Source organism: Sycon ciliatum, chromosome 3 (assembly GCF_964019385.1).
Source record: "Sycon ciliatum chromosome 3, ocSycCili1.1, whole genome shotgun sequence".
NCBI lineage: Eukaryota > Metazoa > Porifera > Calcarea > Leucosolenida > Sycettidae > Sycon > Sycon ciliatum.
This window is the reverse complement of record NC_088645.1, coordinates 3,466,423-3,490,220: the sequence shown is the minus strand read 5'-3', so window position 1 is coordinate 3,490,220 and position 23,798 is coordinate 3,466,423. Positions and strand designations below refer to the sequence as shown.

At 50.1% G+C, this 23,798-nt stretch overlaps 1 protein-coding gene and 1 long non-coding RNA gene across 2 annotated transcripts in view; both read right to left on the bottom strand.

Annotated features, from left to right (window-relative positions):
• LOC135811230 (tripartite motif-containing protein 2-like) overlaps positions 1 to 23,798 on the bottom strand; it is a 154,794-nt gene that overhangs the window by 17,287 nt on the left and 113,709 nt on the right. Inside the window, exon 10 of the mRNA XM_065324427.1 lies at positions 13,796 to 13,936. Within this exon, the coding sequence (XP_065180499.1) occupies positions 13,796 to 13,936 (141 nt within the window). The remainder of the gene's footprint in view (positions 1 to 13,795; positions 13,937 to 23,798) is intronic.
• LOC135812426 (uncharacterized) lies at positions 11,093 to 13,384 on the bottom strand. The gene is made up of 3 exons (XR_010552795.1): positions 12,675 to 13,384; positions 12,411 to 12,582; positions 11,093 to 11,877 (listed from the first exon to the last, which is right to left on the bottom strand). It is a non-coding gene; the product is annotated as an uncharacterized LOC135812426 (long non-coding RNA).

Below are 23,798 nucleotides of genomic sequence, written 5' to 3'. Positions count from 1 at the left end.
CTTCCGTCACTGCTGCTGATTTGACAGTTCACTGAGGCGGTATTGAACGTTGTCGCTGCTCCGTTGAGGACAGACACCGTAATACTCTTTTGTTCTCCTGCTAGACCCAGTTCAGCTGCGATGCTACTGTTCATGTAGGACACGGTGCTGCCGTCATGAAGTAGGGCATTCACCGCAATCTTGCGGTTGCCGTTTACCAAGGTCACCGGCACTGTCCGCAGGGTTGTCTGTGGCTCAACTTGCTGGCCGTGATGCGTTCTGAAATGCGCACCGGTTAAGGACACTGACTCCCCTTCCGTGTTCATGACGGATGAAGGAGGCCCAGACATCTGGCCTGACCTGTCTGGTTGACTGGGTGCTGCTCTTGGCTTTGCCATACCCTGGTTGTTACTGCTCTGAGCTCCAGCTGGTTTCCTCGCCGCAGGGTCCATACTGGTGTCACTGTTTAATGATTGGAGCAGGCGGTTGTGCGTTTCCGTGCAGCCGTCGATCCCACAGGTGCGGCTGCGTGTGCAGTTCAACCCACTGTGCCCGCTGCCTAAACACCTGTAGCACAATGCGGCTCCTCGTGCTGTGGCCCAAAGCCTTGTGACACTTTGCGATTGAAATGTTGGGCATCGCCACACTGGATGACCCTGGCCACATGCTGGACAAGAGCGGTTGCGGCTCGGCAGGTCGCCACTAGTGCTTGAGCTCACGAAGGTGTGATGCGAGGTACGCCGATCTGCTCCTCAACCATGGCTGCTCACGTCCCTTGGCCGTGCAGTGCTGGACTCCTGTTGACGGGTTTGCGAGGTCACTCCCCTGGTCACTCCCCGGACTGACTCGGCAGCTATGACTGCGAATTCTGCCTCACGATTTACCCAGGTCAGCAGGGCTTCCACATTCTCGGGTTCGTGGTTTTCGTAGAGCCAGCGTTGATAGTTGACTACCATGGCTTCCGTCATTTTAGACAACAGCTTGGCATACAGGGAACCGTTGCCCAGCTCCTCAGTCCGCTGCATATCCTTCAGATTGATGACTGCCACGTCAAGTAGGTCAGCAAATCGTTCTACATCTTTTGCTGATTCTGGACGAATGGGTCGGAATCTGTCCAGCTCCTCGAGGTACAGGCTCACCTGTCGCCGACTTGTGCCGAACTTTCTCTCCAAACGGGTCTTGGCAGCTTCATATGCAGCGGCAGAGTGGCCCAGATTCTCTACTGCTCTCAATGCGTCGCCTGCCAGGTACTCCCGCAGCTGCAGCATTTTGTACTCGGCTGTCAGCGGAGCTTGATCAATGCATGCTAGAAATGCTGCTTTCCAGCTTGGGAACTGCTTCTTGTCCCCACGGAATACTGGAATCGATACTCGCTTAAGCTGCCTCCACAGGTCCTGGCCGACAGCTGCCCTTGCCGATTGTGGTGGCTGTGGTGGTGCTGGTAGTGCCGGCTGCGCTACTGCGGACATGCACACTGCTGGCAGTGCCGGCTGCGCTACTGCGGACATGCGCACTGCTGGCAGTGCCGGCTGCGCTACTGCGGACATGCGCACTGCTGGCAGTGCCGGCTGCGCTACTGCGGACATGCGCACTGCTGGCAGTGCCGGCTGCGCTACTGCGGACATGCGCACTGCTGGCAGTGCCGGCTGCGCTACTGCGGACATGCGCACTGCTGGCAGTGCCGGCTGCGCTACTGCGGACATGCGCACTGCTGGCAGTGCCGGCTGCGCTACTGCGGACATGCGCACTGCTGGCAGTGCCGGCTGCGCTACTGCGGACATGCGCACTGCTGGCAGTGCCGGCTGCGCTACTGCGGACATGCGCACTGCTGGCAGTGCCGGCTGCGCTACTGCGGACATGCGCACTGCTGGCAGTGCCGGCTGCGCTACTGCGGACATGCGCACTGCTGGCAGTGCCGGCTGCGCTACTGCGGACATGCGCACTGCTGGCAGTGCCGGCTGCGCTACTGCGGACATGCGCACTGCTGGCAGTGCCGGCTGCGCTACTGCGGACAGGCGCACTGCTGGCAGTGCCGGCTGCGCTACTGCGGACATGGCACTGCTGGCAGTGCCGGCTGCGCTACAGCGGACATGCGCACTGCTGGCAGTGCCGGCTGCGCTACTGCGGACATGCGCACTGCTGGCAGTGCCGGCTGCGCTACTGCGGACATGCGCACTGCTGGTAGTGCCGGCTGCGCTACTGCGGACATGCGCACTGCTGGCAGTGCCGGCTGCGCTACTGCGGACATGCGCACTGCTGGCAGTGCCGGCTGCGCTACTGCGGACATGCACACTGCTGGCAGTGCTGGCTGCGCTACTGCGGACATGCGCACTGCTGGCAGTGCGGGCTGCGCTACTGCGGACATGCGCACTGCTGGCAGTGCCGGCTGCGCTACTGCGGACATGCGCACTGCTGGCAGTGCCGGCTGCGCTACTGCGGACATGCGCACTGCTGGCAGTGCCGGCTGCGCTACTGCGGACATGCGCACTGCTGGTAGTGCCGGCTGCGCTACTGCGGACATGCGCACTGCTGGCAGTGCCGGCTGCGCTACTGCGGACATGCGCACTGCTGGCAGTGCCGGCTGCGCTACTGCGGACATGCGCACTGCTGGCAGTGCCGGCTGCGCTACTGCGGACATGCGCACTGCTGGCAGTGCCGGCTGCCCTACTGCGGACATGCGCACTGCTGGCAGTGCCGGCTGCGCTACTGCGGACATGCGCACTGCTGGCAGTGCCGGCTGCGCTACTGCGGACATGCGCACTGCTGGCAGTGCCGGCTGCGCTACTGCGGACATGCGCACTGCTGGCAGTGCCGGCTGCGCTACTGCGGACATGCGCACTGCTGGCAGTGCCGGCTGCGCTACTGCGGACATGCGCACTGCTGGCAGAGCTGGTCTACTACTAGTAGTACTGACTGCTACCCTTGCACTACTGCTTCTTGTACTTGTACTGCTGGATATTCCGGTATGTGCATGAGTGTACAGTGGTGCACTTACTGGGACAGGTACATGACGTGGACTGGTCCCATCCCCTGTGCTGCTAGTGGTCATACTGACTGATGAGCTAGCAGTGACAGCTCCGGTCTGGCTAGTCTGGGTCACTGATGACTGGCTGGCAGTAGTACTCAGTGCAGGATCTAACTGCTTACTTGGTTGACCAGGTTGCCACTGTTCCTGGTGTACAGTCTCAGCTGCTGCACTAACACCTCTCCTGATACCAGTACTGCTAGTATCTGATTCCAGTGCTTGCTGACTATCTGAGTCAGCTGGAGTGGCCTTTTCTTCCTGAGACTGGGTCACACTTGGCATGAAAGCCTGGGCTGTGGCATCCACACTATTACTAGTACTACTACTCGTCCTTTCCACAGAGTCCTGGCCCGCTGCAAGTGCAGGCTCTTTTTTAACCTGCGACTCGAGCTGGCTCGCGAACTGGTCGAAGCGATCGGTCGTCGCTCTCGTTTCTTGATTCAAGTCTTCCATCTCGTCGTGTACCTTCGATACGGCTTTGATATTATTAGTTCCCAAGTACAGTTCCTCCATGTCGGTCAGCAATGCAAATATTTCTTGCTCGACATTCTCAAGATACCAGAGCTGCTGGTCCGCCGCTTCCATCGTACCGCCCTCTCGCATTATAACCAACAACCCTCGTCGGCTGTTTGTAAATTCTCTTTTTGCTGTTTGCTTTTTGCTTTTCAATTGCATCAAATGGCCTTCGACATTTTCAGGTGGTACAATCGACTTGCCAGGAGGTACACCGCTGGAAGCCGTATGCTTCTTGCTTTCCGGTGGGTCCTGTTCCACCTCCACTTCATGTGGGCTGATCGAGCTGCTCTCCTCGACATCGCTACTCGTACACTCTAACATTTTCGACTTACAAACTGCTAATTTCTAATATTGTTCGAACCATCCTCTGCTACCATCTGTTCCGAATATGAACTGCGTGGCGGAATCACGCTTATGCTATTTCTAGTAGTTCTACGACAAACTCCAAACGACTTCTTTCTTCCATTTCACTCTGTTTCTCTCTCACGACAACTCGCCCAAGCAGGGAGAAACAGCAAATACAAAAGCAAAGAAAAGCGCCGCGCGTACGGCACATGCAGGGCCATATGCGCAATCTACGACAAATTAGCAGCAGCGCTGGTACAACAGAAATGTACAAACGCCGGAAACGTAAAGGTCATGAACCCGTGCGACCCCCTGCCGGCTGGGACAGGATGACTACAGCTATAAACGTACTTATATCGAGCCAAGAAAGATACGCGGCTAGATCTTCGGCTTTTGCAGGGTAGGCACGCGTTTTTGTAGCTGTAGTTTTTCGGTGGATTTTCCGGCTCCAGCGCGGCTCCGGCATAGGCCGGCAATCCAGCTGATGCAGAGTGCCACTTGCTGCCGGTGCAATGGCAGCGGCACCTGCGTCCGGTGTGAATGCCACAAGGGGGGTCGAGGATGCAGGAATTGTCTCCCATCCAAGAAAAATCGATGCCGAAACAACAGCTCACCCGGCCCGACATCCCAACCGTCTCAACCGTCATCTCAACAACCACCGCCCACAGCGTCAGTGACCCGTACCGTACCAGTTTTCGAACCAGCTACTCGACCGACAGCAGAGGATAGTAACCCACCATCGCCTGCTCTCCAACCGTCGACAGCCAGCCTCTCAGGTAGATCTACTTTAGCGGGGCACAGCACCCCCGTACAAGACCCTGTTAACTCCGGTGCTGACTCGGCTGAGCTCCTTCACGTACAGGATCAGGTGACCCACGGCACAGTCACGGACAGCCAAGTAGCTCTCCTTGCGACACTGGCGGACGATGAGCCCAGGGAAGAACCCCGCTTTCCTTTGCCACCTTACCAGAACGCAGAGTGTGACCTACGCATAGGGAATTTTGATCTCGATTCATCCCGCCAGGTGATCAACGCAGCGTATGCTGAAGCAGTTCACTTCCGCCCGAATCTGTTTAGTGTCCCATCGGGCGCAACTGGTGAGAAGTATGTTAACATCATAGCTCGTCTATACCAGTGCTTTGGTGATGCAGCGGCAGGCGAGGGTGTGTCCATCAAGGTAGCGATGGTGGATACACAGGTACTGCTTCAACAGCCATATCGTATGGTAGACAGCCGAGAGCATGCTGATTGCCTCCAACGCAGACTGTCGAGCTGGGATACTGGAGATATCGATGAGTTGATGACTGAAGCTCGTACAATCCAACAACAGATACGAGAGGCTACAAACAAATTCAGCAGGGAAGAGCGAGCAAAAGACGACAGTGACGCAAGGAGGTTTGCCGCCTTGGTCATGGATGGAAAGATAGGCTCTGCCACACGTATGCTTGACGGCGACAGTAAGGGTGACCTGCATCGCCTTGACAATGTCATAGGTGACCACACCGTTCGAGAGATTCTTCGAGAGAAGCATCCAGCAGCATCACCTCTAAACGAAGACGCAGTTATGGACGGAGAGCCTCTGCCTCAACCACATCCGATCATCTTCACGGCACTCAATAGGGACGTTATTCGCCAAGCTGCGCTGCGCACGCATGGTGCAGCCGGGCCTTCAGGCATGGACGCAGCCAATTGGCGAAAGATTTGCACTTCCTTCCGCTCAGCCTCGGATGCACTCTGCGATGCTCTGGTTACCTGTGCCAGGCGAATAGCTACCAAGTATGTGGACCCCATCTCACTGGAAGCTTATGTGGCTTGCCGTCTAGTGCCTTTGGACAAGCAGCCAGGTGTTCGGCCTATCGGGATCGGGGAAGTCGTTCGCCGCATTCTGGGCAAAGCCATACTTCAAATTGTTGGCTCGGCAGTAGAGAGTGCTGTTGGCTGTCTGCAGTTATGCGGTGGGCAAGAGTGCGGCGTGGAAGCCGCCATTCATGCGGTGAAGACCACCTTCGATGATGACCACACGGAGGGAGTCCTGTTCGCGGATGCAACGAACGCATTCAATCGCCTAAATAGAGCTGTTTGCCTGCGCAATGTTCAGCGGCTATGTCCTGAGCTCGCGCCAGCTGTTATCAACACCTACCGCTCCCCAGCTCACCTGTATGTTGGAAGAGAGGTGATCCTGTCTTCTGAGGGCACCACTCAAGGAGACCCATTGGCTATGCCAATGTATGCGCTTGGCACAGTGCCACTGATCCGGGAAGCCGCCGCAGCTGGGGCCATGCAGTTCTGGTATGCCGATGACGCAACTTCAGCCGGCGCTCTCCGACCAATGCGCACCTGGTGGTCCATCCTAGTAGATCGAGGCACCAGGTACGGTTACGACATCAACCCGTCAAAGTCCGTTCTCCTCGTGAAGCCACAACATCTTGCGCTAGCAACAGAATTGTTTGCCACAACCGGGGTCAACATCCGGACGGACGGCTATCGTCATCTTGGTGCTGCCCTAGGCTCTGCCCTGTTCTGCGACGGTTACGTGTCGCAGAAGGTTGACACATGGTGCACAGAGCTGCAGACCCTCGCCAAACATGCGGCGTCTCAACCTCAGGCTGCTTACGCTGTCCTTACCCATGGTCTCCGCCATAAGTGGTCATTCCTTGCGAGGACAATGCCAGCCATCGCGGCCCTCTTGACACCGCTGGAAAACTCCATCAGGCAAGTTTTCCTCCCTGCACTGACTGGTCGCCAGGCCCCTGGCGAGGAAGAACGTGCCATCCTGGCGCTTCCGTGTCGTCATGGTGGCTTGGGAATTCTAAACCCAGGGACCCTTTCCCAGCAGTACGACACGTCTACGGCTGTCACCAAGGCAGCCAAGGCGGCCCAACGCACAGGCGGACTCTGGATCTAGCCGCAGAGAAAGGTGCCTCCAGTTGGCTCACTAGTCGGCCATCTCGCCGGTTCCAGTTTACCATCCACAAGGCTGGCTTCCGGGATGCCCTATGTCTGCGCTACGGCTGGACCCCTCCCCGGTTGCCGTCTCACTGCACCTGTGGAAAGCCCTTCGACACCACCCATGCCCTATCATGTGCCATCGGAGGATTCACTGGGATGCGCCACAACGAGCTCCGGGATCTAACCGCTAATCTGTTGCGTGAGGTTGCGCATGACGTCAGCGTGGAGCCAGAGTTGGAACCCCTCTCTGGTGAAACATTCCCTCTCCGGTCGGCCAACACGGAGGCTCATGCTCGTCTTGATGTGGCAGCACGTGGAGTGTATGGGAGTAGGTTAGAGAGGACAATGTTTGATGTTCGGGTGTTTAACCCTTTTGTCCCCTCCAACCGAAACCTTACTCTCCCGTCTGTCTACAGAAAGCAAGAGCAGGAGAAGAGGCGTAAGTATGAACGGCGAGTCCTGGAGGTGGAGCATTCCTCGTTTGTACCCGTGGTTTTTGCAACCACTGGCGGCCAGGGGAAAGCTGCTTCGGCACTCTTTGCCAGGATTGCCAGCAAGCTGTGTGAAAAGCGCCGTGAACCTTTCCCGGTTATGATGGCTTTTGTACGGGCGAAGATCTCCTTTTGCCTTGTTCGAGCAATGGTTGCCAGTCTACGTGGTCACCGTCGGAACCCGCCTCGACATCTGTCTGGTTCGGCTGTGCTGGCAGCTGCTGAATGTGCCCTTGTGCCATAAACGGTGTACATGATACAGTACAGTTTCTTTGGTAATGGTGTTTCATTTACTTTTTTCAGTTCGTTTTCTTTGTATTTTTAAACTCCTCATTGTTTTTTTACCAGGCGTGGGCCATCCCCTGACTTCATAGGTGCCAAACATTTTACGTTTTTCATTTCTATTTTGAGAGTTAATAAAAATTACCGCCTGTTAAAAAAAAATCTTTTATTGTACTCATAGAAAGATACGCGACAGATACAACTCAAGCATATAGAAACAAGAAATAATTACAGTCCGTTTCAAAAATTACAGTCGCGCTGGAAACGGAGCGTCTCTGTAAGTTTGTATCCCTGGTGATGTTTGTGCCTGGAGAGCACTATATAAGTGGTGCTCTTCAGGCACAATCTTCCTCAGCCTACTCAAGCTCAACTGATGAGGGGTGAATTCCCCGAAACACTGTGTATTGAGCAGGGAGTGGTGCTTTCTTGCAGGTTTGCCGAGTCGAAGGTTCGATGGACTTCTCGTGTGCTCTGGATGGCAGTCGTGAGTCAGTCAAGTGTCAAGTAAAGTCGGCGGAATAGCGCGAGCTCCGGTGTGGGGAGCAAACCCTTTCTTACAAATTATCGCCGAAGTCGCAACCACTACTTTGATCTTGAAATACTAAAATATATCTCAAAAAGCTACAGCGCGATGACTTCCATTATAATTCACTCACACCATTGCAGTGTTGTGGGTGTGTTCACATGGCGTGAGCCAGTCAAGTGTCAGTCAGTTCGGCAGGAAGCGCGAGCTCCAACAACAAGTCGTTTGGTTTAGCCATCTTCTTTGTCTTGTACCAGCTTGATCACCAAAAACAATGAAAAAAAAGTTTGACTTGAGGATAGGTTGGGATCAGGGAGTCGTAAAATACGTATTTTACGACTCCCTGGTTGGGATTTGAACTCACAACTTCATGGTCAGCAGACAGCATTCATAACCACAAGGCCAAAAAGGAAAGGATAAAACGTGGGTTTTGATAAAAAATCGATACTGGCTTCCTGGGCAAATTGTAAACCATGGGAAAAGGCCGGAAACCTGGCCGAAATTCTAACTCCTTAACGGTTGGTCCCATTGTTCCGAAACCTTCACAGAACAATTTGCCGTGTCCTAACAAGCCATTCCATGTACTTTGTTGTCCAAATTTCCCTTATCTTCATACTTTTTAAGACACAAACCTGATTGTAAATCTTTTTGAAACAGACTATAGTGCACTGCAAGTGCCAGCGTAATCTGGCATAATGGGGCTGTTAAGTGTGACGTCACGGCCCCTTCGATACGCATAGCAACGGAGAGCACTGGGGACAAACAAAAGTCGCGTCCTCTGAATGGAACCAGTTGTCAAAGGCAACAGCATCTAAATGACTGGAGAGACAGCAGTTTTTGTTTGCTTTTTCGTCAAGCGATTGTTGTCGCTCTTTACTCCTTGTTCTTTCCTCTACAAATCTCCTGTAGTCGTCGAGGGCCTTCATAATGGCTGTGAAATTGGCTGCCCACTGTAAAACTCCGTGTTTGAGAGTGCTTTGAAGATTCTTCGCGTCCTGATGGATCAAAGTACGAGCGCTCCCTGTGGATTCGATTATAATTACAGTATGTAGGTGAGTTGTTCAAGAAATCAGTGTCTTCTTTCTGTCTCTTCCCTCACGCTGGCACAATAATATCAGCCTCTATATCCATGACAGCTCGCACCTCCCGTAAACTGCATGACTTAGATATATTCTCGCCCTCCGTGGTGATTGAAGACCCATGGAAGAAGTTATTATTATAGCCGTCAGATGCGAAAAGGGTGCTTATGGCATCACACAGCAAATCGAGTAAAGTGCGTCAGAGTGACAGGCTGTCATGTACCTGTCACGTGCATGAGTGAATCTTGACGTGACGTCATTTTTCGATCGTTGCAGTGTGAGTGTGCATCCCACAGCGCTGGTATGTGCACTAGCGCACTGCTGAGACTCCCCGCTTTCCGTAGATACTTCAACCGGCCTGATACGGCAAAGCACGGCGGAGTTCCATACAAAAGAAACTGCCATTTTTTTGTTGGCGCGAGCTCCATTCTGATTTTGAACGAAATAATTCTTTCGTCTCCTGACCTGCTGGACTTCTCTGTTCTATTACAAATTTCAAGATGAGCAGGCAGTCTTACTTTACTGTGGATGAGGCTTTAGCTAAAGTTCTTCAGGACATGGATGTAGATGGTTTTGGCGACTCACTCAGAGGGCGAGCCAGACGAGGTATATGACCCGAGCGAAAGTGCAGCACCCGAAATCAGCGATGCAATTTCTGATGAAGAAGAGGACAATGCAGAACCAATCGAAATCAACGTTGCTGAAGTTACGGAGATCTTTTTTGGTGGCTCATCTTCCCAGGAGCAAGCGTGGGCTGGTGCGGCAACAGCAGCGGCAACAGCAGCTCCTGTGCAAGCGATTCCTGCGTGTGGATGCCGAGACGAGTGCCTCAAACAATTTTCGTCAGCTCGAATTGCGGAGAGCAGGTTTAATTCTATGGAGATGGAGAAGGAGAAGGAGCAGAAGGAATGCAATCTTACTGGCACTTATTGAAATTGGAAGATACTCAGCTGAAGTAAACTCCAAGGGCAAAAAAAGACAGAGGCAGTCATTTAGCTATTCATTTGCTGGTGAGGAGGAACAACAATAATTCTTGCTGTAAGTAGAGCGTGATATTTAATGCTGATTTTACTTTGCAATTGTAACCCAGCTGGTGTTTCTGGCCCATGGTAAACTGTGATTAGTCACTTCTGCTGCTTTAATGATGCCAATGTGTTCACCTCAGTTACACTTACTTACCAAGAACTGTGGCCACCAGCTTTATTCCGTGATTTTTCCGGCCAATCAGGAGAGCAATTTTTCTGCAACTTAGACCGTAAAAGTGGCAAATATTCGCAATACTAAATTGACGATATTTCCATGATGGATTTGAATTTTTGAGTCCTGTTTTTTGGAGGTGAAGCATAAAATCCTATAGATTTTGCCTGAGTCCTTATCTCAATTTGACCAAAATATGCCATAAGCACCCTTTTCGCATCTGACGGCTATGTTCAGAATAATGTCCTGAGAATATAAAATGAAATAATTCTAGGGAATTGTGACAGGGTATTTTGGAAGGATGGAGAGAGAGAGAGAGAGCACTGAAGTGTTTGTCTCACTGTAATAATTACTCCAGATTATTGAATGGTGTATGATCTACTCGATATTTTCCACAATGGTTTTTCCTGATTTGCGGGATCTCTTCTTTTGCTGTTTGCGTGTTTACAGGAAGTGACTGTCTGGTGTATCTGCACCAGATCCTGGGGACATTAAGTCAGATGCAGAGGCAGAGTCGTCAAGTGATGCAACACTGCCGTTCTATGTGCAACGTCACCGCTAATTCCCCCGGCGAAAACACAAAAAGACAAACACGTCAAGAGACTACAGTATTGACCGTTCTGGTAATGAATCGTGACTGCTCGGACAGTCGATAATCGAAACACAGAGCACCAGCATGATGTTTTGATATTGGGAACCACACAACAGCTCAATTCTCAAGCCCAAAAAATGATGAATACAAAACACAGAGCGACGCAACAAGAGATCATCCGGCAACCCAACTAACCTGGGTCTAATGCACTGAACAGTCCTGAAATACGCAGGCCACACAAAGCAGTGCAAGCACATACTGTTACAAGGTACATGCATTGCAGAACAAAGTGTAACCAAAGATACACGGGGTTATAGCTGCACACTCGTGTATGTGCTCGCTCAGCCCAAGAACATGCATGATGATAGAAATAATCCGGGGAAACACGCTAGCACCGAAGTAAGCATCAAGACGTAGATAGTCATCATCACAAGCCCATGGCCGTCGGGGCGTCACAGAGCAAGTATGAAAAGCGAGCGCCATAAAAATCGATCGCGTGCAGCAGCGAGCAGGGACTGCACGTCAAGTGCATTCCATGAAATAATATTATCAAGCCATGACATTCTGGGCCTGCCTCGGCCACGACCTCCAGCAACACAACCCTGAAGAACAGTCAATGACAAACAGCCGGAACGAACAATCTGACCAAAAAATTGCAATTTCCTTTTACGGACAGAAACAATAAGTGGGACTTGTTTGTGAATGTGAATACTATTTATTTCCTCTCTAACAGACACATTCGTCCGTAAATAGTGCAGCTCTGAAAAAGTAAAAATTACATTGACATGTACATTAGTGTGCCGAGTAGTATCATCCTTGATTACCCATCCAACCAAGACGTTATCAGGTCCCAGACGCCGAGATCGCACGCCGAATGTGAAGTGCATCTAGCCTTGAACCTGTTGCACAAGGCACACACATATGACAAAAATGACATCCACTCCAGTTATTTCCAGAGGCCAATCATAACAGAACACAGAAATGAAACCACGGGCTCAACAAAGTACATGTAAACGCAAAGGAAATTAGTTAAAATAATCCATGAAGTGCTATTTTAATTCCAGGGCTGATTGCAGTGTGGCGCCGTGGCCCGATACCCGCTGAGCATAGACACAAACTCCATTTGACAGGGGCAAGACATACTATTTTGGAATAAAGTCATAAAGTACAACATTTCCTATGACATGACGGACACCTCGTGCAAATGCGTGGTCTGTTCATCCGGCCAACTCAGCCACGCATGAGAGTGTGTGCATGTACGCGCGCACGCAAGCGCGTGCACACACACACCATGTATTTGGTGCGTATGGCGTACCTGTTGCGGAGATATGAAGATGGAATCATTATCATGATGTTACATGTACATGTACAGTGTATGTTTGAGCGTAAACTGTAAATTTTATTTATTACACATTTCTTCGACACAACTTACTCAACATCTTCGCATTTCTCATAATCCATCCACCTACACTCCGTCTCAGTTGAGGAAAAACTCTCCCAGGTACAGGTATACACTAGTCACCACAGCCATGTGATGACATTGGGATGGGTCCCAAGCACGATTGCACTCTCCAGTTACAATATAATTTATTTGTCCAGATTATCTGTGAAGACAAAATGCAATGCATAGCGGCAATCGATGGATGAAGAAAGATTTTGTAAATACACATATCTTTCCACTTGTTCAGGAGCTTACCTTTTGGAGTTCACATCGTTTACACGATCTCTTATGCTGTCTTGCACCGCGGCTTTGTTGACCATGGATACGCCATCCCAGAAGACATTCTACAGGAGCTACTAATGCAGAGCGTTTTTCACGCTCGATCTCGGCGATCTACCTCGTCACGCCAATAAAATCCTCCGTGACACTGGCTACAGTCACAAGAGACGTCTCAGTAAGGTATTGAGCACGACAACACCGTCGAGATCAAGGACAAAGAGAAAACAAAACACTCACTGAAAACAGCAAAGAAGAAACGAAGAAATGTACACGATTCCAATATGTTGCCACTGACAACTGGTTCGGTGGAGACGACGCTACTTTTGTTTGTCCCCAGTGGGATCGTTGCTATGCGTATCGAAGGAACTGTGACGTCATCACTTAACAGCCCCATGGCAAATATTGCATAGTAGTGAAGGTGAGTCCTGAACAAGTGCTTAGCAACCCAGGAGTGCTTAGCCACCCAGGAGTGCTTAGCCACCCAGGAGTGCTTAGCCACCCAGGAGTGCTTAGCCACCCAGGAGTACTTAGCCACCCAAGAGCTCTTAAAACCACCCAAGAGTGCACAACTTTATAGACACCGTCACACGGTCCTTGATGGCATAGTTCACATCACCTGGTCCACAGCTACTGCAGTTATATGGTGTATTCGTGCAGATGCAACGGGGGTCATTGTGCATACAGTCCAGGGTTTGCTGATTTGTTGAAGATGTTCTCCCCCTTCCACCAGAGATTGCTTTCATTTTGCTGCTTTTTTTGTTCACTATTACCCCTGGATATGTACGAAGGGCGACAATAAAGTGTTGGACCTGGCCCAAAAGAAACCGTATATCACTGGTTTCTTGTTTCTAATTGTCACAATATCCACACTGCAAATAAATGTATTTCTCTCAGCAATAGCTCGAGTGTCATCAATCCACCTCAGTAGAAGGTTTTCATCTAGCCAGTCTAGCACATGGTGAGACTTTTCAATCTAAAATGGCCAAATGCATTGCAATTACAGCTTCACACTCTTGCCACAGGGTATGATGTATCTTGGCAACAGAAGTAGTGCTAGAAGCAAAAGGGTAAGACAAATTAATCACTAATCAGCTTACTTGAACACGGTGGTTGTCTCTATCAGTGACCAGAACGTGTCCATGCCTATCCTCGGCAATATACCGAGGGTACTTGAACTGACCATCTGACTCTCCCTCTGATCCGAACATGGTAATGAAGTTTCCATCAGTAGTGAAAACCTGCATGAAAACGAAATGTATTTAAAACTCTACACTGTGATGACTATGTCCTTCAAGAGTTCAATACTGTGTACAGGTCATCTCTCGTTACTACATAATCTATGGCAAGTAAGTACATAATCTATGGCAAGTTGGGACATAAAAAAGTCTTATAACGAGACTTATCTTATTAATACACATCCACGCACACGCACACATACACACACACACACATACACACATACACACACACACACACACACACACACACAAACGCACTCACATACAAACACACAAACACACACACGTACAGTACTCACTGGATTAAAAGCCGGGGCTTGTATTTTTCAATACCAATTTTGACGAGGCTTATATTCAAGAGGGGCTTCTATTCGAGAGGGGCTTCTATTCGAGAGGGGCTTCTAATCGAGTGAGTACGGTACGCGCAATCACACACTTACATACGTGTGTGAGCCCCCCCCCCCCCTACACACACTGAGACTCCAACTCCGACATGTCCATCGTGTGAGCGATGATCGTGAACGGCTTTGTTAGACATAACAACTTGTGCAGGCATTACACCATTCAACAGTCTGCAAGGCTGATGAATTGACCGCCACTAAGCCTGGTCTACACCACACAGCTGATTGAAGTAGCTTTTTCTGTCCAGTGAACCCCTTTTTTGCTTTTTTCCTCTTTTTATACACACACCACACCACATGTTCTGGCATGCACTGTCTATTGGTAACCACACAGGAGAATGAACGAAGAGCTAGGTAAGTGAGAAAGAGAAGAATGACATGTGTGACCATAATCGTCAGGAATTGAACCCGGAATCTTGTAGTGACCTGACTCCTATTACATCACTTCATACATAAGCATGCGCAAGAAATGAAATCATTCTCTTTGGCCTCAACTTCTTTGTTGTCCGGTTGGCCATTTAGCCGTCATCTAGGGCCCGACATAAACCCCTAAATCGGTGACCCCGACGTGATTCGAAACCACAACCTTCTGATACACAAGCATATGCAAGAAATAAAATCACTCTCTTTGGCCTCAACTTCTTTGTTGTCCGGTTGGCCATTGTAGCCATCGTCTAGGGCCCGACCTAAAACCCCTAAATTGGTGACCCCGACATGCACTCTTCGGAGTTTTTATCTGGCCATCACCACCTCCACCATCCGTACCAGCTCAACAGTGCACGCACGTAGGCATACGCACAGCTCACAGGACTTACAAGTGGAGCTGTGCACGCCTCCATCCATCCCCACCTCAACCGGCACACCTCGCCCCAATGCAGTGCTCCTGCTGGTACCCCGCCAAGCCTGCAACATGCAGCCGCCTCTGACATGATAACACTCCTCTGTTACGCGTACGTTTCCTCTTTTCTTTCTTTCTGCCTCTGCCATGCCCTCCACCTCTGTCACGTTAACACACCTCTGACACGTTAACCCGCCTCTGTCATGCATCTCTCTGTTTTCCACTTCCTGCTCTTTGACTTTTGTTTCGGTCTTTGTTGCCACGTTGTCAACAAATTTCAAAAACACACATCGCTCTCTTGTGCATATTGTATTATATTTTTATTGTCTTTCCGCCTTGTACATGCCACGCTTCCTTTCTCTCTAGTTTTCTTGTTTACCGTGCTTCACTCCTCCCGACCTCACCCCTGGCAGGGGAGTACTGTAGCAACCCGACTCCTATTAATACGTCACTTCTTATGTATGCATGCGCAAGAAATAAAATCATTGTCTTTGGCCTCAACTACTTTGTTGTCGGGTTGGCCATTTTAGCGGTCGTCTAGGGCCCGATGTAAAACCTCTAAAACCTCACGATTGGAAATTGTCTGCACATACCACTGCACCATATGGCGCACGCACGCATGCGCACGCATGCGCGCACACCCACCCACACACACACTCACACACACTCTCTCTCTCTCTCACACACACACACAGCAGGGGCGTCGGAAGGTAATTTTGTGTGATACACTCAGCCATCTGAAGTACAATTTACTCGTGGGGGAGGGTGGCCGAGCCGAAATTTTGGAAAATTAGAGCCCAAATCAGTACATTATCTTGATCCACGGGTGCTTTGGGCAAATAGTGGTACGGTCAGTACCGTAGTGACCGTACCATGTGCAACACCCTTGCACACACACACACACACACACACACACACACACACACACACACACACACACACACACACACACACACACACACACACACACACACACACACACACATACACACACACACGCACGCATGCACGCACGCATGCATGTGCACACACGCACACACGCACACACACACACACACACACACACACACACACACACACACACACACACACACATACACACACACACACACACACACACACACCTGGTCCTGGTCCTGGTAAACACTGCCATTATGGTCACGTGTCCCCTCGCGGGGCCGACAACATGGAAAACGACGCGCGAAGGCAGAAAGTGGGCAGTCTGCCGAGAGATCAGGGACCATGTTCAATCGGCACGACGAGAGAGCCATCTCCGGCAGCTATGGATTTGGAATCCACGAGTAGAGCGGCAGCACCGGCCACAGGCCCCACAGTGGGCCTTGCAGCATGAGAGGGCGAGCCGCACACGCGGCGGCGGAGGAGTCGCCTGAGCAGCAATGGCAGACACTGCCGCCCGGCACGGAGCCCGAGACGCACGTGCATGTGCACACACGTACGCACACACACACACACACAAACACACACACACATACACACACACTCACTCAGACCTCAGACCTGCCCATCGCGGAAGTGATGATAGCGAACAGCTATGTTAGACATAGCAACTTGTGCTGGGATTACACCATACAACAGCTTGCAAGGCTGATGAATTGACCGCCACTAATTTTTGGTTTGGTATCCACCACACAGCTGTTTTTGAAGTGGCTTTTTCTGGACAGTGAATCCCTATTTTCCAATTTTCATTTTTCTTCTTCTTTTTTTAAATTTTTTTGACACACACCACACAACATAGTCGGGCATACACTGGCTGTTGGTAACCACCCAGGAGAATAAAAGAAGAGGTAGGAGAATGAGAAAGAGAAAAAAGTCGTGTGCGACCATAATCGTCAGGAATTAAACCCGCAACCTCTCGATTGGAAATCGACTGCGCGTACCACTGCACCATATGGGACACACATATATACACACACACACACACAGACACACACACACATTAACTAAGAAACGTTGCACGTCGCCCACACGTTGAGTGACATGTTCAATGACACGTTCAGTGTACCATCACTCGTGCATGCACAATGTTGTTTGGCCGACATAGTCACCGTGAAGTGCAGTGCACACGACCGTAGTCAGTAGCAAAGCATGAGAACACAGCAACAGCACTATCAAACATAGCAGCATAGCTTGAGCGGTAGCACGAAGCTGCGTGCACCCATTAATCTGCATTATCACTGCCGGAGCAGGATTTTGGCTGAGCCAAGAGGATAGACAGGTCTAAGGGACGGGGACCGAAAAGTCCCTCGTTGGCTAGGCATTATTTGTTTGTGTATTGAGACAGCATGTGATAAACAGGATACTGAGAAGAGTTCAAGCAACACAGATGTGAACACAGCCAATGTCTCGCAGTAAGACAATTATCTTGATGAGCTCCTTGCCGGTGTCCCGCATTCTACGCCAGAACATTGCTCGTGCAGCAAAGGGAGCTTGCCCAAATAGAAGGACGAACTTTACTGCAGTGATCGGCTCGACCTTGGCGCCAGGCCGCTCCGCAGCTGTGGGAGCAAAGGTTGTGAAGGCATCCAACTTGGTCCGTACAGAGCATCAGCCACCGGCATTGGAGTTGACTGGCAAGTATGATGCTCTAAACAGTAATTGGTGCTGGACACAGATAAGTAGAGGGTGAGGACGAGTGCAATGACCACAGGAGAACTTAACGGTGTGTGCCCACCTTCAATATGTTGACAGAGTCTGGTGCCACCAGCTCAGGTCATCCTTAGTTGAGGCTGAGAGGTTCAGCATTCTGTGGGATGATATCTCAGATGTGGCCTTGAAAAGGGCAGACAAGCAGCGTAGGGCAGATGGTGGGTTGCGAATGTGAGTTGGACTAGAAGGCAGGCGAGTTCGTTCTTTAGGACGCAACCCTTGTCGAGTGTGGCAGATACTAGATAGGTTGAGCGTTATACTGGAAGACCACATAGATAGTTGCACAAGAGTGGCCTAAGCATATCTGCTGGCGGACGGAATTCATGCAACACGTCAACAGCTGGCTGTACAATTTGGTTGGGATGTCAGTGTCATCTGCAACAGTACTAACCCTCATCCAAACTGGAGCAGACTGCAACACCATGGGCATAGGCCAGCCTGTGACTTACTTGGGTAGTGCACCTCAATAGTGACAAGTACTAGTACTTGATTGATTGATGCACTGCGCGTGTGTGTGTGTGTGTGTGTGTGTGTGTTTGTGTGTGTTTGCATGTCCGCGCGCGTGTGCGTGTGTGAGGGTGTGTGTGTGTGTGTGAGGGGGGGGGGGGGGAGTTCCTTACCCACCAAGATGGTTGTGATCAGCAACAAGATGACTATGCATGGCTATGGCACTGTGCAATCAGCTCAGAGGACCAGTGCACATGACTCACAAACACAGTGATGCAGCTGTTCAAAGAATGTTATGTCCACTGTACTAGTGACTTGGTGTGGAGTTGCACAGCCTGAGGTTGCAGAACTGATTTTGACAAAACAAGGATTGTCGCTGGCAATGACAGGTAGACCTATTAGTACAATGATGTAATTGATTGCTTGATGCCAGGGTTAGGGCTGTGCCTGGGTCAGTGGGCGCAGACTAAAGTAGGGATGACCACTGTGTCAGTATACTGTCTTTGCTGCAAAGCATGAGCAGTTGAAGTGGCAGGATGGCAGTTGCACTGCACTGGGCACTGTGCACTGGGCACTGGGCACTGGGCACTGGGCACTGGGCACTGGGCACAGGGCTGGATGTTACACACCTCAGTGACTCAGTGACTCAGTGAGAGTGCCTGTGGTTACGTAGTAGTACAGTATAGCATCCTGACGATCAGAGACACTACGACTAAGTCAGTGCGTGTATGCAGCTCCAGTGCATATGACTCACGAACACAGAGAGTGTGAGTGATGTCGTTGTTCAAACCATGCTATGTACACTATACTAGTAACTATTACTTACTTTGTGTGAAGTTGTACAGCGGTCTGACGGTGCACAACTTTCACCAACCAGGTTGTTGCTGGTGAACAGTTTCCTTCTCGCGAGCTTGGGCCAGAGCTCTATCAAGACTCAGAGGTAGTGAAAGATCTAGTTGTAATCTCTCCGACAAGGATGTATCGGCAACTACTGCAAAGAGGCGACGACGAATCATTTTCGTCGTTCAGTTGTTTGAAATCCTACCTTCGGCTAAACGGAACGAAACAAGTACCGCGTACCGGCACGAGATAATATCCATAAATGGATTCCCAGCTGCTGCGATCTCTGAGGGAATCTTGCCTGCTCGCAGACCAAATTTCGTTTCCTTCCATAGTGATCCGCGCTTGCTGGGACACAAAGATCGCGTCCTGGACTGGGACTGATGAAAACAAAACTGGTGAGTAGGTTGTCAGTTTCGTCACCCATACCGCCATAGCCTACTAGAGAGTAGAGGAGTGGACTTGCGCTGACTCTGGCTGCAAATGGAGGCCAAAGGTGAGCCTGCACCTGGTAAGCATTGTGAGTTGTGACTCCATTTCTCTCAAACATCTGCGGATTTCAAATCAGACGGCGCTGCTGGCGCAAACGGTGCCAACAATTTGTGTTCTCAGCTGCCTGCCCCACTCGCCGCGCTCGGAGTAGATTCACAGGCCTGAATCAGGCGATCCACAAGGGCAGATTTCCTGCCCGAAGCATCCAGTTCCCTGGGGAGGCGCGGAACCGTCATGGCACAAATATCTTTGACCTTAAGGCAGCCATGGTTCGAGACAACAAGGATGAGGACTAGAGAAAACACAACCCGTTGAAACACAACAATCTGACAAGAGTGATCCACACGCAGAACGGATCGAAATATAACTAGGCAAACTTTAGCATGCCACATCAAGTGCCACGACGCACGCTGCTTACGTTGAGCGACGCGCACAAATGAATGCTTGGTTGAGTGTCACGTTGAATAACAAGTAGAATGCCACGTGGCATAGAGATTACTGATTAGAGTAGCATGTGTGCATGCACCATGATGTTAGGTCGTCATGGTTACCGTGATGTACAGTGCACGTGACCGTAGTCAGCAGCAAAGCATGAGCATACAGTAACACTAACAGCGCTAGCAAACATAGCAGCATAGTTTGAGTGGTAGCACGGAGCATGCTGTGTGCACCCATTAATCTGCATTATTAGTATTATTACTATAATACTACACACACGCACGCACGCGCGCGCCCGCTCGCACGCACGCGCGCGCCCGCTCGCACGCACGCCCGCGCCCGCTCGCACGCACGCACGCACACACCCACATAATATATTACTAGTATATTATACACAAACAAACACACACACCGACACACACAAACAAACACACCCACCCACACATGCATACTATGGCTGCAGCTATAGAGTCCTGGAGCATGAAATGCACTTGACCATGGTAGGGTCTGGACAGTGTGGGTATGCCACGGATCCTGGTAACAAAACAGGTCATGTCCTTGGAACTTAGGTGCGCATGTGTGCTGTGGCGAAACCTGCGCAGTCTGTGCGCGGTCCGCACATAGCCCGCGAGGACACAACGCCACACAGATTAAATAGGCCAAAAGGGGAACTCGTAGAGGTCACGGACGGGACCTCCAAGGTCACGGACAACATGTAGACTATTCACAACAACCCGCATCAAATGTATCGTCAGGAAAGCACAAGCCGGAAAAGAGCAGTGCACTTCTAATTGTAAATAGCGGACAGCAGAGAGCTTTCCCTCTACAGCAGACCCAGGTTCAATACAAGTAGCAAAATCTGGTGGGAAAGCTGAATACCGTAGAGCCGGCCATCACCAATGTATCATGTCTGCAACTCTGCATTCCTGATAGAACTAGTAGTGTTAGGTTTGTTTTCAAAGCAGACATGATCACGTGATACTTGTAGACACCAGTCCAAACAGTTGCCCAGTAACATTCCATTACAGCAGTAGTTACAGTAGCTATTCCTGACACGCTTCTTTCCTTTCATACATACGTGTTACATGTTACATGTTACTTGTGTGAATAAGTCAAGTTATTAGTTACTTTCATGCACTCACCATGCACGTGCATACACACACACACACACACACACACACACACACACACACACACACACACACACACACACACACACACACACATACACACACACACACACACACACACACACACACATACACACACACACACGCACTCATAGACACCCTCACAACGGATCATACACATGTAAACACATATAATCAACACACGAAGCACAGTTGCCATATAGTTCCGACTAGGCCATTCGTGCCATTACTTTTCAAGTTGAATACAATTAACAAGGTAGCAAGTACCGTAATGTCGCGTATAAAAGCATGACCTGTATAGAAGCATGACTCGAATAGAATCCGATTTTTCGAAGCGCGCCGTGACAGAGAAGCACGATTTGAATAGAAGCTGTGCTTCTATTCGAGACAGAAAGTTGCAACTAGAAACACCATACAACTGTAGGCCGCGTACGGCAGACTGCAGAGTACACGTGCAACTACTGCACATGTACAGTACAAGTCATGTGTGACAGTGCAGTGCAGTGCACTAGTGCGCGCGCACTGCACTGTCTCAGTCTGTAGATTCGTGTCAACCACTGCAGTGCACTACTAGTAGACCCAGGTGCTCGAAGTCCGTACATGGTATCCTAAGTTCGTACGCCCATAATTTCATGTTCTGTTATTGTATTCGACTCAAATATGTTATGGAGGGGACAGTGTTAAATGTTCTCCTTGCGTAGCAATTTTCAGGGATCTACGATAAGCAGAAGTCCCATACCACGCGAGTGGGTTTTCGAGTGTCCATACGAAATACAAATTGGGTTACATTTCATGCAAAAATCAACTTTGCCAAGACCGATTTCGAACGAACACAGCGTCAAACAGACCTTCACTCAATCATCAAGAGCCAGCTTAGAGCTCACAATGACCAGAGGAGAAGAATTTACAGAGAACCACCAATCCTTGCAGAAAGGTTGACACTCCTGGCATCTCCACCACTGTTTTCCCGCGGTTTTCACAGCGCAGCTGCTTCTTCTCTGAGCCGACTAAAAACAGCTTGCATTTCGGCAACAAACTACGCTTCTGCAAGAAATACTGGTGGAGGCACACGCCAAACATATCCCTTCGGTGCTTTCGTCGTAACCGAGGGATTGCAAGTTAGCAATTAGCAGAAATATGTGTGTATTTCGAGTCACCTCTGATCAGTACGGACTTAGAGTACCCTCTGCGACACCAAAATTTGATATGAAAAATCAGCGAACTCCAGAGATCGGATCGAAAGATGGCCTGGTTCAATCGAGCCTGCCCTCAGAACAAACTTGGACAAGATACCTTCCATCCACGAGCAGGTTTCTGGCAAGTGATCGTTGCTAGTGTGAGTTTCAGCTCGACAAACACACACTGTAAAAGTGTACGGACTTCGAGCACCTGGGTCTACTGAGTACTAGTGTAGACTGTAGTTGATGGGGCCCCGTTAACTACAGTCTACACTACATGTAGAGTAGAACCCGGGTTAAGGGTCACACCGGATTAGGGATCGGAGGCGGGGGGGGGGGGGGGGGGGGGGCACTTGGCATGTACATTGTACGGGTGATCCTTATACCGAGGATTTAATTTCCGGCCCAATGGGGGTCCCCCGTCGGTTTCCGTGGAAGGCGTAATTTTTTGCGCTCCAAACTATTTTTCCGGGGTCCATCTACAGTCAACTTTGCGAGTAAGGAATTTCGGCGGGGCATCGGAAAAATGTCCTTATTCGCGAAGTGTCCTTATACCCGAAGTGCCATTTGAATGTATGTGAACCCATATTTTTGTATAGTATGACACGCATATCAAAATGAGGCTTTTTTCATGCTCTATGCCAACGTGTACCCCATTTTCATATTTAGAAAAGCGATCCTGTCAGCTTTTCTATTATTGTGTTTTACAATTGAAAGGAACTATAAAGTCGATATGGAAGGGAAATAGATTGGAAAAATTAGCCTTTCGCAAGTTTTGGAGCCATCTACAGGGACATGTGCAATGTACATGACAACATGTATGATGATTCTGTACCATCATGTACATGACATGTATGATGATCACTGTACAATCAGGTACAATGTACATGACATGTACATTGTACAACTACAGGACATTGTAGCTGTGCTGATCAATCCAACATGTATTTAGAAGCAAAAAATAAAAGCACCCCCCCCCCCCCCCCCCTGGCTGCATCTTCTTGCATTGTGCCTTTATCCATCGCCATGCATGGCATGGGTTCTGGTACTTCTGCATGACAAGTACTTGAAATAGCTGTCAAAAGCCCAGAAAGTCGTTATTCAAGCAGTGAATATGACCTTGAGGCACTAAAAGCATGTCGTTATTTGCGAATTGTCGTTATTCAGATAGTCGTTGTATCCGAAGTTAAATGTATACAGTTAGATGGGACTTTGCTCTGGGCATGGAAATTCTGTCGTTATTCGCGAATTGTCGTTATATCCGCAGTCGTTATTAGCGAAGTGTCGTTATATCCGCAGTCGTTATTAGCCAAGTTGACTGTACTCACAAAAAGTCGTATTGCACACCTTTTTGCCCATCCCTGTACAACTGAGTCCAGCTATGTCCGCGCAGAGTTAGATGGATCCCTA